The sequence below is a fragment of the Peromyscus californicus genome, unplaced genomic scaffold (genome assembly GCF_007827085.1).
Source record: "Peromyscus californicus insignis strain IS unplaced genomic scaffold, ASM782708v3 Scaffold_8__1_contigs__length_139910024, whole genome shotgun sequence".
NCBI classification, from domain to species: domain Eukaryota; kingdom Metazoa; phylum Chordata; class Mammalia; order Rodentia; family Cricetidae; genus Peromyscus; species Peromyscus californicus.
Window position 1 is genome coordinate 139,382,237 of NW_026294606.1, and position 14,561 is coordinate 139,396,797.

The 14,561-nt window shown below is 40.9% G+C and overlaps 1 protein-coding gene across 3 annotated transcripts in view; it reads left to right on the forward strand.

The window, feature by feature from the left end:
• The window catches only part of Large1 (LARGE xylosyl- and glucuronyltransferase 1), a 569,590-nt gene that overhangs the window by 525,828 nt on the left and 29,201 nt on the right, over positions 1–14,561 (forward strand). For all 3 annotated transcript variants that reach the window (XM_052728941.1, XM_052728940.1, XM_052728939.1), the window contains one exon: positions 4,700–4,863. In XM_052728941.1, coding sequence (XP_052584901.1) covers positions 4,700–4,863 — 164 coding nt within the window. The remainder of the gene's footprint in view (positions 1–4,699; positions 4,864–14,561) is intronic.

Sequence of the window (14,561 nt, forward strand, 5' to 3'; positions counted from 1 at the left end):
AATTCACATCCTTTATATAAATTGATGCACAGAGTTAAAAAATAAGGACGTTCTGGTATTAGCTGAAGTCACCAGATATTCTGATATGTAAATTTATGTAAAGAATTTTTAACAGTTAACACCTTTATTATTTAAGCCCACTTTAAATTTTTTTTTTCTTACAACATTGTCTCACTTTGTAGCCCAGACTGGCCTCAAACTTGAAATCCTCTCCCCTTACCCAGTATACCGTCAAGCCCAGCCCTGGTGTGACTTTTCCTTTTAATTTAGAATGCCTGGAAAAGAAAGCCAGCATAACTCTGCCAAGGACAACTACCAGAGGAATGTCACTGTTACATAGCCACAGAACCATTTAGCTGGATGATAGAGCTAAAAAAAAAAAAAAAAAAAAAAAAAAAAAAAACCTGAGACCACTGGTCTTGACATGATAGTGACATGGTGACGACAAAAGCTCAGAGTAAACGTCCTTAGGTTCAGTCCTAGCTGCTTGGTTCACTGATCATGTAACCTTGAACACTTGGCTGAACCTGTCAGCTTGTAAAGCCTTCATCAAAAACACAGGACTGAAAGGTGGGGCTGGTGTGAAGATTAAATGGGAGAACCTGCCAGACCAGCTACAAGTAACCTGCTGATTTTCCAAAGATAGTTTTGAAGCCCAGACCCTTAGTTCTACTGTTGAATTGCAGCTTGTTTAAGGTCACATAGGAAATGAGGGTCAGGGTTATCTGGTTCTGGTTTCCAAATATCCCCATAATCTCACTCTGTTTCTTCACCCTGCTTTAAAGAGAAGTCCCTTTAGCCACAGCTGGGAACACACTTCCACTGAACCTTCAGGCATGTCCAGCCATCATTTTAGGTAGCTCAAAGGCCAATCTAGACCATTGTCCTTAGGGATGGGAAGGCAGAAGAAGTGCAAACTGCTTAAAGGGTCATTTTCCCTTGAGTTAAATTCTGCCTGTGCCTCAGCTGGTTGCCCAAAGAAACAATTTAGCAAATGCGTTTTATCTCAGGAGAAATACATCTTTTTGTTTCTGTCACTCACTTGATGGGAGCCCTGTTTTCTTCTGTGGCTAGAAAACAGGGTGCAGTAGCCTTCAGGCCTGTTAATGAAAGCACTCCCTCCAGCCAAGTGTCTCCCTGGGGACATTGTCCAGTCCCTGGGTGAAGAAGACACTGTATTTAAGCAGCTGATATCTTCCTCTTGAGACAACATGAGCCACACAGTCAGCAATAAGCCAGCCAACATTAAATTTGAAAAGGTAAGTAATGCAATCATAATCTCATTGTTTAAGTTTGTGCAACACTTTACACTTTACAAAGCACTCCTACATGCATTAGCTCATTTGGGAAAATTGCAGAGAATTTGCTAATGACAGGAAGGTATATAGAAGCATTAAAATTTATCTTTGAATCCATCACTCACAGAAAAATCTTTGTTAACTTTGTAATGTTTCCCTTAACTGATTTTCTAGTGGATTTCATTTGTTTGTTTTTGCTGGGACCTTATTACATATACCTTTTTCTTTTCTTTTCCTTTCTTTTAATGGTAATGGCCTGCTTTGTTCAAGGCATATTATGTTTTCTGCCATACCATTTAAAGCTTACATCCATTCTGGGGAAGAAGTAATTGTGTAGTGTGAAGTGTTCCTGGCTGAAGGTCCAAAGGGGGAGCCTTAGTTTTCTCCTTTGAAGAAGAGATGTGTGCTAAGGGATTTAAAATGTCAGTCAGTGCACCCAGAGACATTAGCTTGGCACCCAACACACAGCACTGAGCAGGTGCTCTGCCCATATCAGTGTAGGTACATCCCATAGTAACGATCGTAAAGGTAATATTAACACTCAGTTGACATTGAGTACCCTGGAGTCTCACAGGCAGATGTGTTTTAGCATACCTGTGTGACAGCAAGATGAATCACAAACCACTGATACCATGAATTTCATAAAAGAGTACATATATACTCTATAACTGCAAGCCAGCCCTCCCTGCTAGAGCAAGCTACACCTTGGTAGTTTGGGGGGGCACTTTCTTTGATGGCCACACCCTTTTTTAAGCATGAAGTAGTCATTGATGCCAACAGAGGCTTGTATACCTTATAAGGTGCTTGGGTTGTCCTGGGTTTAGGGGTTCTAATTTGAATGGGGTACAGCTATTGCCTTTAGAATTCATTCTATGGGTACTTTAGAAAGTATCTCCTAGAGCCATTCACTTGATAATTCTTTTCCCCTGGTAAAGAGAAGTGAAACCCCCATACATAGCACTTCCTTGTCACTAATATCCTTGCCACATAGAGTAAGATACTTGTTTGAAAACTCATCAAAGGAAGATATGTGTCTCCACAAGCTCACATACAAACATCCATACATACCCTTTCCTTTCCTCCACAACAGCAGAAGTTATATGTCTTTGTCAGCACATTAAAGCCACAAAGTAAAACCAAGGAAGGAGAAAGCCAAACCCACTCCTTCAAAGAGTTTACAAATGTTTCCTTTCTGAATGGGACTCTGTTCAACTACAGTGTGGAAGAGGGAGGGAAGGAAGGCATTAGTTGATAGAGTGTAGAAGAGAGTCTAGTGAGGAAGGGCTTTGCCAAGAGGGAAAAATGCCCAAGGAAGTCACAGAAAGGCAGGGGAAATCAAGTCTGAGAAGCACTAATGGAGATCCTGCAGAGAATTGAGGTGATGGGTAGGACAGCTGTCTGTGCTTGTCACCAGAGACATCTAGGTCTAATTTTGCATATCAGAAGGGGTCATGTGGTACATAGAATCATTGATGAAGTGTGAATTCCATTCCACCTCCTGGTCTTACATTAGTTAGGTGGCCAGAAGTGTCTTGGGTCATTAGATCTCAGCTGACTGCCCAGTGAGCATTTGGAAATATGTGGCTGCATCTGCGTTGTACAAGGCCACCTGGCGGATCTATGAGCATTTACCAAACAGGACTCAGGAGCTGAACTGTCCTTAGATTGGTCAGGCCCCATAATGAATACATGCCCCGCATTAAGTGATAATAACACACTATTTGTTACCTATTTTTCACAACCTGTACCTCAGTGGTCTACAAGAAGTATTTATTAGAACAACTATGCTGAGATTAGCTGGGTTTGCTCACATGGTGTGAGCAACTGAGGAAAGTATACTGGGCACAGGTGTCTGTCCTCTCCCATCAGGCTCACCTGAGCATGGGCTCCCAGCTATAGTAGAGAACCACACATTGCCTCTTGGAGTCTAGCCTCAGAATAGGAGGATATTGCTTCCTCTGAATTCTAGCAACAAAAGCCTGTCCCAAGTTCAGCCTAGATTTCAAAGACAGAGAAACAGACTCACAGCTTTAGTAAGCACCACTGTGCAGAGTGAGGCCATGCTGGAGAAGGAGTAAAGCTATCCTTTACAATGGCATGTGTGCCCCTGCTACTCTCTTGAGAAATAATACAGTGGCATAATGTATCACAACAGTGGACTCAGTGATGAAGCGCTATACTGAGAGAAGCAGTTAATGTGTTTTCTTGTGAATTATGCTATCAGTTTTGAGATTTAAAAAAGACATTTTTTTGAAAGCCAGTCTATTACTTTCAGACAGACAAGTAAGTGTAGCCACGTAAACTTTAATTTATATTGAAATGTATGATATTGTGTGTTAGAAAGGCTGAGGACAAAAATCAGAGCCAGTTGTGCAACCCTTGGGAAATTATTATTTTTTAAGTTTAATTTTATTGAAATGCAAACTGTATGTATTAAGTCTTTTCTGCCCAAAGCCAAGCTTGCAGAGCATTCACAAATGTGTGCACTCAGGTAAACATCACAATCACAGTAGGTCAAGTAGGTCAGTGTAGGTCATTCCCATTACCACAGTAGCTCTTTTGTCTTTTTCCAAGTCACTCACCCCACCCTGCCAACATATACTAATTCCTTTCCATCACTGTAGTTAGTGCTTTGCCAGGTCATAAATACTTTTTGCCAGGTACTTTGAGATTTCAACTTTTCAGTCTGTTAAGCGGATATCATCATTTGCATGGTAGTAGTACTGTGGGGTTTAACCAGCAATGGTTGGTCAAAGTCTGAGCTCCTTGTTAGCAGGTTAGACTACAATTTTCACTAGGTGAGCAAGGAAAGAGGAATAGAACTAAATATACTTTCCTGTTAATGAAGACAGACTTTCATAGCATTCCTGTTAATGAAGACAGACTTTCATAGCATTAGACTAAATTTAGGTTTAAAAAATAAATAAAAGGAAAGATTTTGTGACGTTAATGCATTTGCTTGGTTCTTCTTTCCTGTACCTGACCCAGAGACTGAAGTGTGTAGCTCGAAGACAAAAGCATTAGGTCACTCAGAAACCTTCTCACTTGGGATTTCCTCATCTACAAGTATCTTCTTTGGGTTAATTGAAGCCACCCTTTGACTGACTTTTTGACTGACTTGCCCAGGAAAGGCCTCTGCTTTTTTTTTTTTGAAGGATTTGTGTGGGGTCTGTTTGTCAGTGAGCATCACCATGGCTCTTGGCCACAAGGAGGCTCATCTCTCATATGGAGAAGGTACCTGCCTTTGTGATTACCTCTGATGTTAGAGTAATGGATCAGGAAATGAAATGGGAGTCTTTTCCATTAAACTATCAACACAGGAATGACAGACAACTGCAGGCAGGCTTCTGGGCATCTTGGTGCCTTTCCTCCTGTCGCCAAGCCTTTTTCTTCCTTTGAAGCTTCAGAAGCAGCTGTCAGAGCTGGATGAGGATGACTTGTGTTATGAGTTCCGGCGAGAACGCTTCACTGTCCACCGAACCCACCTATACTTCCTGCACTATGAGTTCGAGCCTGCTGCTGACAACACGGACGTTACCCTGGTTGCTCAGCTCTCCATGGACAGGTATGATCAATGACCTCACCCACCACACAGACCCCATAACTGTTACTCTTTACCCAATGGAACAACAGGATGGGAGATGGTCTCCTAGTCTTGGAATATGAAGTTCAGTTAAAGTTAATCTTAGTCCCATCCATAGTGCTGCTTAGCAGGGGTTTCCTCTTTTTGTTGCTGGTGTTGCTTGAGGCTAGCAAGAAGGATTGGCTCATTAGGAGTAAAGCCCTACTGAAGAGGCTACACACTGGAGCCTGACTGTGTCGTACTTACTGCTCTATTGCACTGCTGTAAAGAGACACCGTAATCAAGGCAACTCTTTCAAAAGAAAGCATTTAATTGGTGGCTTTCTTACAGTTTCAGAAGATTAATCTGTGATCATCATGGTGACAAGAAGGTAGGCTTGGAACTTAGAACTTGCATCCTGATCTGCAGGCAGGAAGGCAGAACGAGAGAGACACTGGGCTTGGTGTGAATTTTTGAAACCTCAAAGCTCACACCTAGCAACACACTTCCTTTTAAACAAGGATGCACCTCCTAATCCTTAAACAAGTGCCACTCCCTCATTCAAATATATGAGCCTATGGGCATCATTCTTTTTCAGTCCATCACTGTGGCCCCAGTAAAACAAGAGTCATTTCTTTTCCTCACACATGTCCAGATGTAACAATCCTTCACTGGGCATTTCCCAGTATTATGTTGGCCCTTTCTCAGTTACAATCTAGTGGGCTGGTTCTCAACTATGACAAGGGACAAATTGAGTCACAATGGGAGCTTTTGAAACAATTCATACTCAGGCTCCATAGCAAACCAATTAAGACAGAATCTTTGTTTTGGCATTGTTTTAAGTTTGGAGTATATGACCCATGATCAGGAATAAGGGCTTTGAAGGGACTGGGACAGATAGTGCCAGTCAGGTTGGGATCTTCTTTAGATAATGTCATTAGGGAAAATCTTTCTAAGAAAGGGACATACCTGTAGAGATGTAGAAGGCAAGGAAAAAAGCCAGACACAACAATTTCTAAGAAAAGAGTTTTCCAGACAGATGAACTAGCGAGTCCAAAGAGCCTATGGTGGGAAGGATGATGATTGTATATTCAACAACCTAATGGAAGAAAAGTATAGCTACTCAAAAGAATTTTAGTTGAGTGCAGTGCCCACAGAGGCCAGAAGAGGTCACCTGTAGCTGAGTTATAGATGGTTGTGAGCTGCTTGATGTGGCCACTGGGAACCAAACTCAGGTCTTTGCGAAAGTAGTGCATACTCTTAATTGCTGAGTCATCCATCTTTCCAGCTGTTACTTATAATTTTTCAAGCTTCACTGGCTATAGGAGATGATTGGATTCGAAACCCTGAGGTCACTGCCTCAGACATAAGCAACTTTCCTCTACCTTGCCATTTTACATAGCTGACTCTCAAACTGGCTAAGCAACTTCCTCTTTAAGTTACACATGCCCCTCAGTGGCTGCCCTTACCTGGTGCCTTTTGTGCCACACTGAAGCATTAATGTAATTAATCTTAATGAATAAAAAATCAGAAGTCAGAAATTGAGGTAAGAACCTGAAGATCAGAGAACCAGTAGCTTCCTACCTCTTCCATTTCTCCATCCAAAAGGGCCAAGCTCCTCTGTCAGTCTCATCTTATCACTTCCTGTCTCCTAACCTCTGTGGTCAGCTAGTGGCTAGCTCTGCCTTCTGATCCAAGCAAGCTTTATTTTTCAGAACAAAATCAAAATATTATACAACATATCCTCCTTTTTGTCTAAATAAAAAGTGAAGGTTTTAACTAACATTAAAACTACATATAATAAGTACAATAACTATATACAAATATACATAAGCAAGAATTACATTAACAATGTCTAGTCTATTTGCATTTGACAAATTCAGAGAAATTACTCCATTATCCTAGCTTGGTGAGTCCAAAGCGTTGTACCTAATTCACTTTCTATCCAAACTTGTATTACCAAGCCAAAACTATCTTTTTATGTCTCTTCACCTTATACATTTACACCTCTTTTGTGAGTTTCTTTTCTGAATTTAGTAAAAGGAAAAGTGTAACTATCTAGTCTTCATCTCCATCAGAGATCTGAGAAGAATATATTACCTGAGTAAACAGGAAGTGCAGAGCAAACAACTTCTAAAAAGAAATTGTGGGGCGTTTACCCACCACCCCCACAGTTCCCCAGAGTTTTCTTGAGTGTGAGCAGCAGGAAATATTAGATAGAAGGATTTATTGCGGAGAATCTTGCAGAGATAAACAGATAGAAAATAAAGGATAGCCTCAAGAGGGCCTGGAACCTTTTCCAACGGCCCCGACTGTCTCTGCCCCAGGGTTTTTATAAAGATGCCAAGGGGTGGAGCAAAAGGCCTCCTCCCCCAGCACAGCCAAGTGCAGGCCATCTCAGACACCTGCACTCAGGCCCGTGGTCCTAATCATCCTCCATGCGGACCTGCTGGGTAAAGCCACGAGGAACCTGAGAACGGGCTCCCACAAGAAATGACAGAAACAGCTGGCTGCCTGGACAGTCACCAAAGGTTCCTCTGTAATGTAGCGGCATTCATCTTCAGTCTATAGGCTAAGAATGTCTGACAGATTTTTCTATGAAGCAGGATTTTTGAAGGATTATCCTGCTTTGTCTTGGCAAAGTTTGGCAGTCACTTTCTTTTGTGTCCTGCTTGTCCAATTTGGACAGCATACTGTCAGCAGTCAAGGCAATGGCAGTTTTTTGACCAGTGACTAACTTTTGCAACAAAGAAATTAAACTCTATATGGAGTTTCTCGATGCCCATCATCTTCTCTGAAGTACATTGGTGCTGCTAGGAGCAGATGTCTCATTGTCATAAAAAAAAAAAAACCCTTATGTTATTAAAACGTCTTTAATGCCATATCCTGTATATTTCTGAGTGTTTGAAGACTGCCTGTTTATCTAAAATATATCTATTTTACCTTGAATATATACCTAACATTGACTACAAGTTTGATTGTAATAAGTGGCTAAATTCTGACCTGCATTTCTTTATTATCCGTAATAGTTTGTAATAATAACTTTCAAGGACTAGAAATTTACATTGTATTGTTAAATGAACTGTATATAGGTACAGTACCTTGAACAAGAGTAGAAAAGTATATACAGTATGCTCTAACCAAGATAACATCAAATTTGTATCAATATACAAAAATATCCTAAACAAGAGTAGAAACATATATACAGTATAACAAAAATAACCTCAAATTTGTATCAGTATACAAAAATCTATATCAATGTAAAATATATAAGACTAGTAGTTGCTTTTTTTGTTGTTGTTGTTTTGTTTTTAAGACAAAGTTTCTCTGTGTAGCTTTGGAACCTGTCGTGGAACTCACTTTGTAGACCAGGCTAGCCTCAAACTCACAGAGAACTCACTCACCTGCCTCTGCCTCCTGAGTGCTAGGATTAAAGGTGTGTGCCACCACTGCCCAGCTAGTAGTTCCTTTTTTTAGTTTAAAAGTGGATTTAGTAATCTACCATTTTATCCTATCATTTCTATACCACCACCACCCCTCTCTCTTTAGAATGAGATCCCTGAATTTAATCTCCTTTGTTTAGCCTTTTTCTTGATCATTACCAATAACAGCTTGTAACCAACCCCCCTAAATGATGGCAAATATTTATAACCCACTAAGCAATGAAAAACTGCCCACCCAACCTCTTGGGAATGTGAGTATCATGTTCTTAAAATTACTTCCTGCTGTCTGGGGATGGCAGCATCTTTAGGGGCCTCTGGAAAAAAAAAGGGGGGGGATTGTCAAGTCCTGGGAGAGCTAGCTGTGTGATTTGTTGTCTAGTCTCTGTGTAATGGCAAAGTGCAGGGCTTATCTCAAGTCCTGGCTAGAGTAGTCTGTGAGGCTGGATCGTCCCAACTAGCCACCTTGAAATTGTCCTCAGCAGTTTGTAGTACAAAGCCGATCTTTGGGTGGTATTTGTCAGCTTAGTGGTGTTACCACAATCCAGGTGGAATTGTCATTGTGGGCCCCATCCTCCTTTTTGAGGCTTTAAAGGTTGCTGTTAAGCGTGGTCATGGTTCACTGCAGAACACTTAAACATTTTAAATGGCATATGCAGCAGATCTTGAAGAGGTTAAAGGACTATAATTTGTTATGTACATCCATAGTACAAAAACTTAATTGCTAGTTACCTGATTGAGACGCAAACCCAAAATCATGTGCAGGAAGCTAGATGAATCAGCCCTTTTTCTAGAATTAGGTAGTACTCTATATGACCATTAATATTATGACAAAAAGTTTAAAATATATTAATTTTATAAATTTTGAGATATTTATACCTTAAGAAAAAATTAGAGTCAAAATAAAACCAAAGAATTATGAGATTAGTGGCAATAAAATAGTCCCTTAATTTTGGTTTTTCTTCTGTCCCATATCAGGTGTCTCTTCTAACATGATACAGATATTTTGTATTTTCCTTTTAACAAGCATGCTTGGGTTTAGAGAAGGAAAGAGCCACACTCCAACTCCATAGCCAGCTTTAATTTTTAATTAAACTAGGACCACAAAGACCATTTGCATTATATTTTTGTAGAGAACAGCAGAAACAAACATTTGGGAAGATTTATGAAATTTTATACTATTGGAAATGTGATATACCAATAGGCCACTTTACTCTTTTCTTAGTACATTTTCTCTGGATGATTTGTCCTTTTTCTTCAGATGTCTCACTTGTCCAGTGTTCTTCAGATTCCTTAGCTGGATGCCTTCATTCTCCTGGAAAGACAAAAATAAAACCCTGTCCCAACCCTAACGTTGGGGAGTTTCCCTTTTGGCAAATTATATCTGACCAAATGAAAGGCATTTGTTAGTCTTAGAAGTTAGTTTAGATTGAATGGTCACTCTGTTTGATGTCCTATTGCCTCTTCTAATCAAGAGGCCTTTTTTGTTCAAATCTAATCTTTATCAATTTTGATGGTATTCATAACTTTTTTCTCTGGACAATGTCATTTATTTGTATTTTTAACTCTGATCTTTGATCATTTATAGAAGTTTGCCAAAATATTTGCTTTATGGTTTCTCTTGAAATTTTTGTTTTATCTTCTAAAACTGTTCTGTCACCAAGAGTAGTATATTTTTTTTACAATAGGCATTAGGTCCTTTAATTGCTCTGGGGAGGAGTTTCCCCCATGGTGACAGGGAATAACTAAACCAAATTTGACATGGGGGCCTGCGAGAGGTCCCCCAAGGCATTTCCCAATGGCAAAGGGTTACCTTGCCTGTCTTTTGTTAATCTGCATTCATTAGTCCAATGTCAGCCCTCTGTTTGGATTATTCCTAGGGAAAAAAATTGTTTCTAGGAATGCCCTGCCTACAATCCCTTTTTAGGTGACAATTAAAACATATGACATTTTGATTTTTCTTCAAGCCTCTGGAAATCACCTCTCCTATTTAAGCATCATCATGGTTATGAGATTCAATATTGACTGTATCTCGGATCCACTCTTCTATGGGTGTTGATCTTGCCTTCAAAGGCCTAAGTACCCTTTTGCATTGTGAATTAGCATTTTCAGAAGCCAAAGATTCAATTATTATTTGTCTAGCTTCTGGATTTGTAGCTAGAGTTTTCCTGCCTGGCCCACAGTCAGGACAAATCTCTCTCACCTGCCAGTCCCACAGCTGCTCAGACCCGACCAAGTAAACACAGAGACTTATATTGCTTACAAACTGTATGGCCGTGGCAGGCTTCTTGCTAACTGTTCTTAGATCTTAAATTAATCCATTTCTATAAATGTATACCTTGCCACGTAGCTCGTGGCTTACTGGCATCTTCACATGCTGTTTGTCATGACAGCGGCTGGCAATGTCTCTCAGACTCAGCCTTCCACTTCCCAGAATTCTCCTCTCTCCTTGTCCCGCCTATACTTCCTGCCTAGCCACTGGCCAATCAGTGATTTATTTATTGACCAATCAGCAACACACGTGACATACAGACCATCCCACAGAACCTAAGTACCCTTTTGCATTGTGAATTAGCATTTTCAGAAGCCAAAGATTCAATTATTATTTGTCTAGCTTCTGGATTTGGTATCATTCTATTTAAAGCTGAAGTCAATCTTTTTTTTTTTTTTTAATCATTCTGGGCCCTGTATAACTTTAGTAAATGACTCAGTTTTCTTCTTTCTGACTTCTTCAACTCTGTCCCAAGTGTTCAAAGCTGCTGCATGTTATAGATCTAATATAAACTATCTTTGTACATCAGCATAATTGCCCTCTCCAAGAAGTTGGCCTTGGGAAACCTCCATACCTCTAGCCCTACTTCATTGGTCTTAGACTCATCTTTCCGCCATGTCCTCCACTGTAATTGAGGACCAGGTTCAAATACTGCTGTAACTAAGTCTTTCCAGTCTTGTGAGACAATTCTGTTACTAGATGACCATGAATTTAAGATCTGCCTTACAAAAGGTGAATGCATACCATATGAGACTACCACTTTCTTAAATCTCAAATGTGATGTGCAAAACCTGAAGGAGCAAGAACCCCAACATGCAGAGGCTCACAGAGCACCATCCAGAAAACATGGAATAAATGGCAGCTTGCATGTCATGGCTGTCTGGGTATGACACTTACTGAGTGTAACTGATGGAAGTGGGTGCCTTTCTCAGAAAATAAGGTGAGAGAAATATGGAGGAAGACACTCAACATTGACCTCTGACTTACATACACACCAGTGGTATAGCTATGCACAATGCATGGTCCTAGGAGGCAGACACTGTGTTCTCAATGACTCTGACCTTCTTGAGTTTAACTTTCTACACAAGTCATCTTCGAAAGGCTCAGTTTCCTTATCTGTTACCTGAGAATGATGATATTATTACTGTAATTATCCCTAATGACCATTAGAGTATGCAGGCCCAGTTCTGTGTACTAATGTACATTCAAAAGCTCCTGAACTGATATCAGCATGAGTGACTGGAATTTTAATGTGTATTCTATGTAGGAGGCACAAAGCGTAAGAACAAAGAGCTCTATCTCAAGTCTCATCTGCTCTTTCAATCCCCTGCTGCTAATTCTGGCATTTTACTCAATATCTTAGATTTCAGTTTTTTCCTATGAATAGAGTTAAAATTCTTGCCTTGTAGAGTTCTGTTTAGGGATGAATAACATAATTTGTGGAAGCCCTTGTAACATATTTGTCAGCCAGGAACCATTGGCTAAACCTGAGTACCCTTCTGGAAACTTCTATTTATGTGTTTTATTTTCTGTTGCTGTGATAAAACAGTCTGATCAAAAGCAACTTGGGGAGGGAAAACATTTATTTGGCTTATACTTCAAGTCACAGTTCATCATTGAGGAAAGTCAGGGCAGGAACTTAGAAACAGAAACCATGGATAAATACTGCTTGTTCCTCACTGCCTTGCTGACATGCTCACACTCAGCTGTCTTTCTTATATAACTGAGGATCACCTGTCTAGGGATGGTGCCACTCACAGTCAGCTGGGCCATCCTACATCAAATTATCAACCAAGATAATACCTCACAGACATGGCTACAGACCAATCTGATCTAGGCAATACCTCAGCTGAGATCCCTTGGATGAATCTATGTTACCTCAAGTTGATAGCTGAAGCTAACTAGGACATGATGGTAGGTATTTAGAGATATTAAAGAGGGGAAAGAAAGCCTGCACTCAGCCCAGCTGTACCATTTCTGAGACATGTGGATTAGAGTCTGTACTTGGCCCTTTTCAACCTCACTGTGTGGTGTGATGATACTTTCAAGTCATGTTCATTATTCTTTGTATCTTACACCATAAGATGATGTAGAGTACTGAAAAGTAGTGATATAAGCAAATAGTAGCTTCCCTGTGTGTGTGTGTGTGTGTGTGTGTGTGTGTGTGTGTGTTTGAGTCTGTGTCTGTGTGTCTGTGTGTGTTCATCTCCATGCTTCTTAGGATTTACAAACTAATAGAAGAATTTGTTGGGTGTACAGTGCAGTCCCATGCTTTTGTACACATTTGTACAATATTGGCCAAGTAATACTGGCCAAGCCAAGTTTCTGTACCCACTGCTAGCAGGAGAATCACACTGGCCTGGGCCACAATGACCAGCCAGCTCATTTTCTCATGGTCCCTTACAGAAAGCTTCAGCTCCAGTTGCATTAACAGCAAACACTGACCATGGAACCCTTCCCTTCAAATTACACACAACCCAAGCTTGACAGATACAAGGTAGCTTCTAATGCATGGTGACAAGTACTACCACCTGGACAACACTCAGAGGATATAAGAAATTGTAAAATCCCACAAGATAGGCATGTAGCAGGAGGCAATAAAAATTATAATGCGGCACCAGCGCCAATACTGCAATTACTCCAACACTTCACTCTGCCCTACACATCCAGTTAGGACACACCATGCTGACTGGTGCCTCCTGGATTGATTTTTCATTTAAGAAATACTTCAGTGTGCTTATAAACCTTTGAGTCAGAGGCAAGTCCTATGTGAATGGCAGAGTAAATGGGGGGAACTGACCCATGGGCTTGGTAACTCTACCACTAGAATTCCAATCAGAAGCTGTGTCACCAGCCACCAGTATGGAACCAGCAGCTTTTGCTGCTCCTTGGGATTGTGGCAGAAGATGGAAAAGAATGGAATGACAGAGGGACCTGAGTAAACAGATAGTTCTTACTGCTGTGATAGACACCATGACCAAAAGCAACTGAGAGAAAAAGAGGGTTTGCTTGACTTATATTTCCCCACCACAGCCCATCATTGAAGAAAGTCAGGGAAAGCCTGAAGCAGAGACCACAAAGAAACATGGTTTACTCCCTTGCTCCCCATGTTTTGCTCAGTTACCTTCCTTATGCAACCCAGAACCACCTTTCTGGAGAGGCACCACCCACAGTGAACTATGCCCTTCCATATCAATTGTTATTCAAGAAAATGCCCCCACAGACTTCCATACAGGCTATTCTGATGGAGGCAGTTCCTCGATTGACCATTCCCTCTTCCCAGATGAATCTAGCTGTGTAAAATGTACACACACACACAAAAAACACCATTGTAACACATCTGGCCCATGACAGACACTTGTTCTCTTGTGTCCCTTTTACAAAAATGTTGGAGAAGTAACTATGGTTGTAGGCATTGTGGGTCTGGTGGGTCTCCTGGTTTATTTCTACCTGTAGAAGAGAAAGAACTAGAAATATAGAATCTCAGCCACAACCAGAGCCCCAGAACCACTGTAGAGACAGGAAGGACTACAGTAATGTGGGCCCAGATGTTTAAAAGTACCATACCCAATCTGGACAGTGAGAGGTAATTCCTTCTGCCTGTGACAAGCTCAGTGATCTGTGAGACATATATCACACCATTAAAGTCCCTGGTGACTTCTTATATTTAGAAGAGTATGTCAACTGCCTATGACTGAAGCCCCTGTGAGGCATCCACCCACCTCCATGACATCTTTCCTCCCCTGTCACTCACTTACCCACTCACTTGTATGACATATTGTTTGGCTATGTTAAGCTGATTTTACACAAACAACCTATTCCCTGAGGCTTTCCAAAAGTGGATCTCTCTCTCTCTCTCTCTCTCTCTCTCTCTCTCTCTCTCTCTCTCTCTCTCTCTCTCTCTCTCTCTCTCTCTCCCCCTCCCTCCCTTCCTCCCTTCCTCCCTTCCTCCCTTCCTCCCTCCTAAATTTGGAAACATGATCTCACTG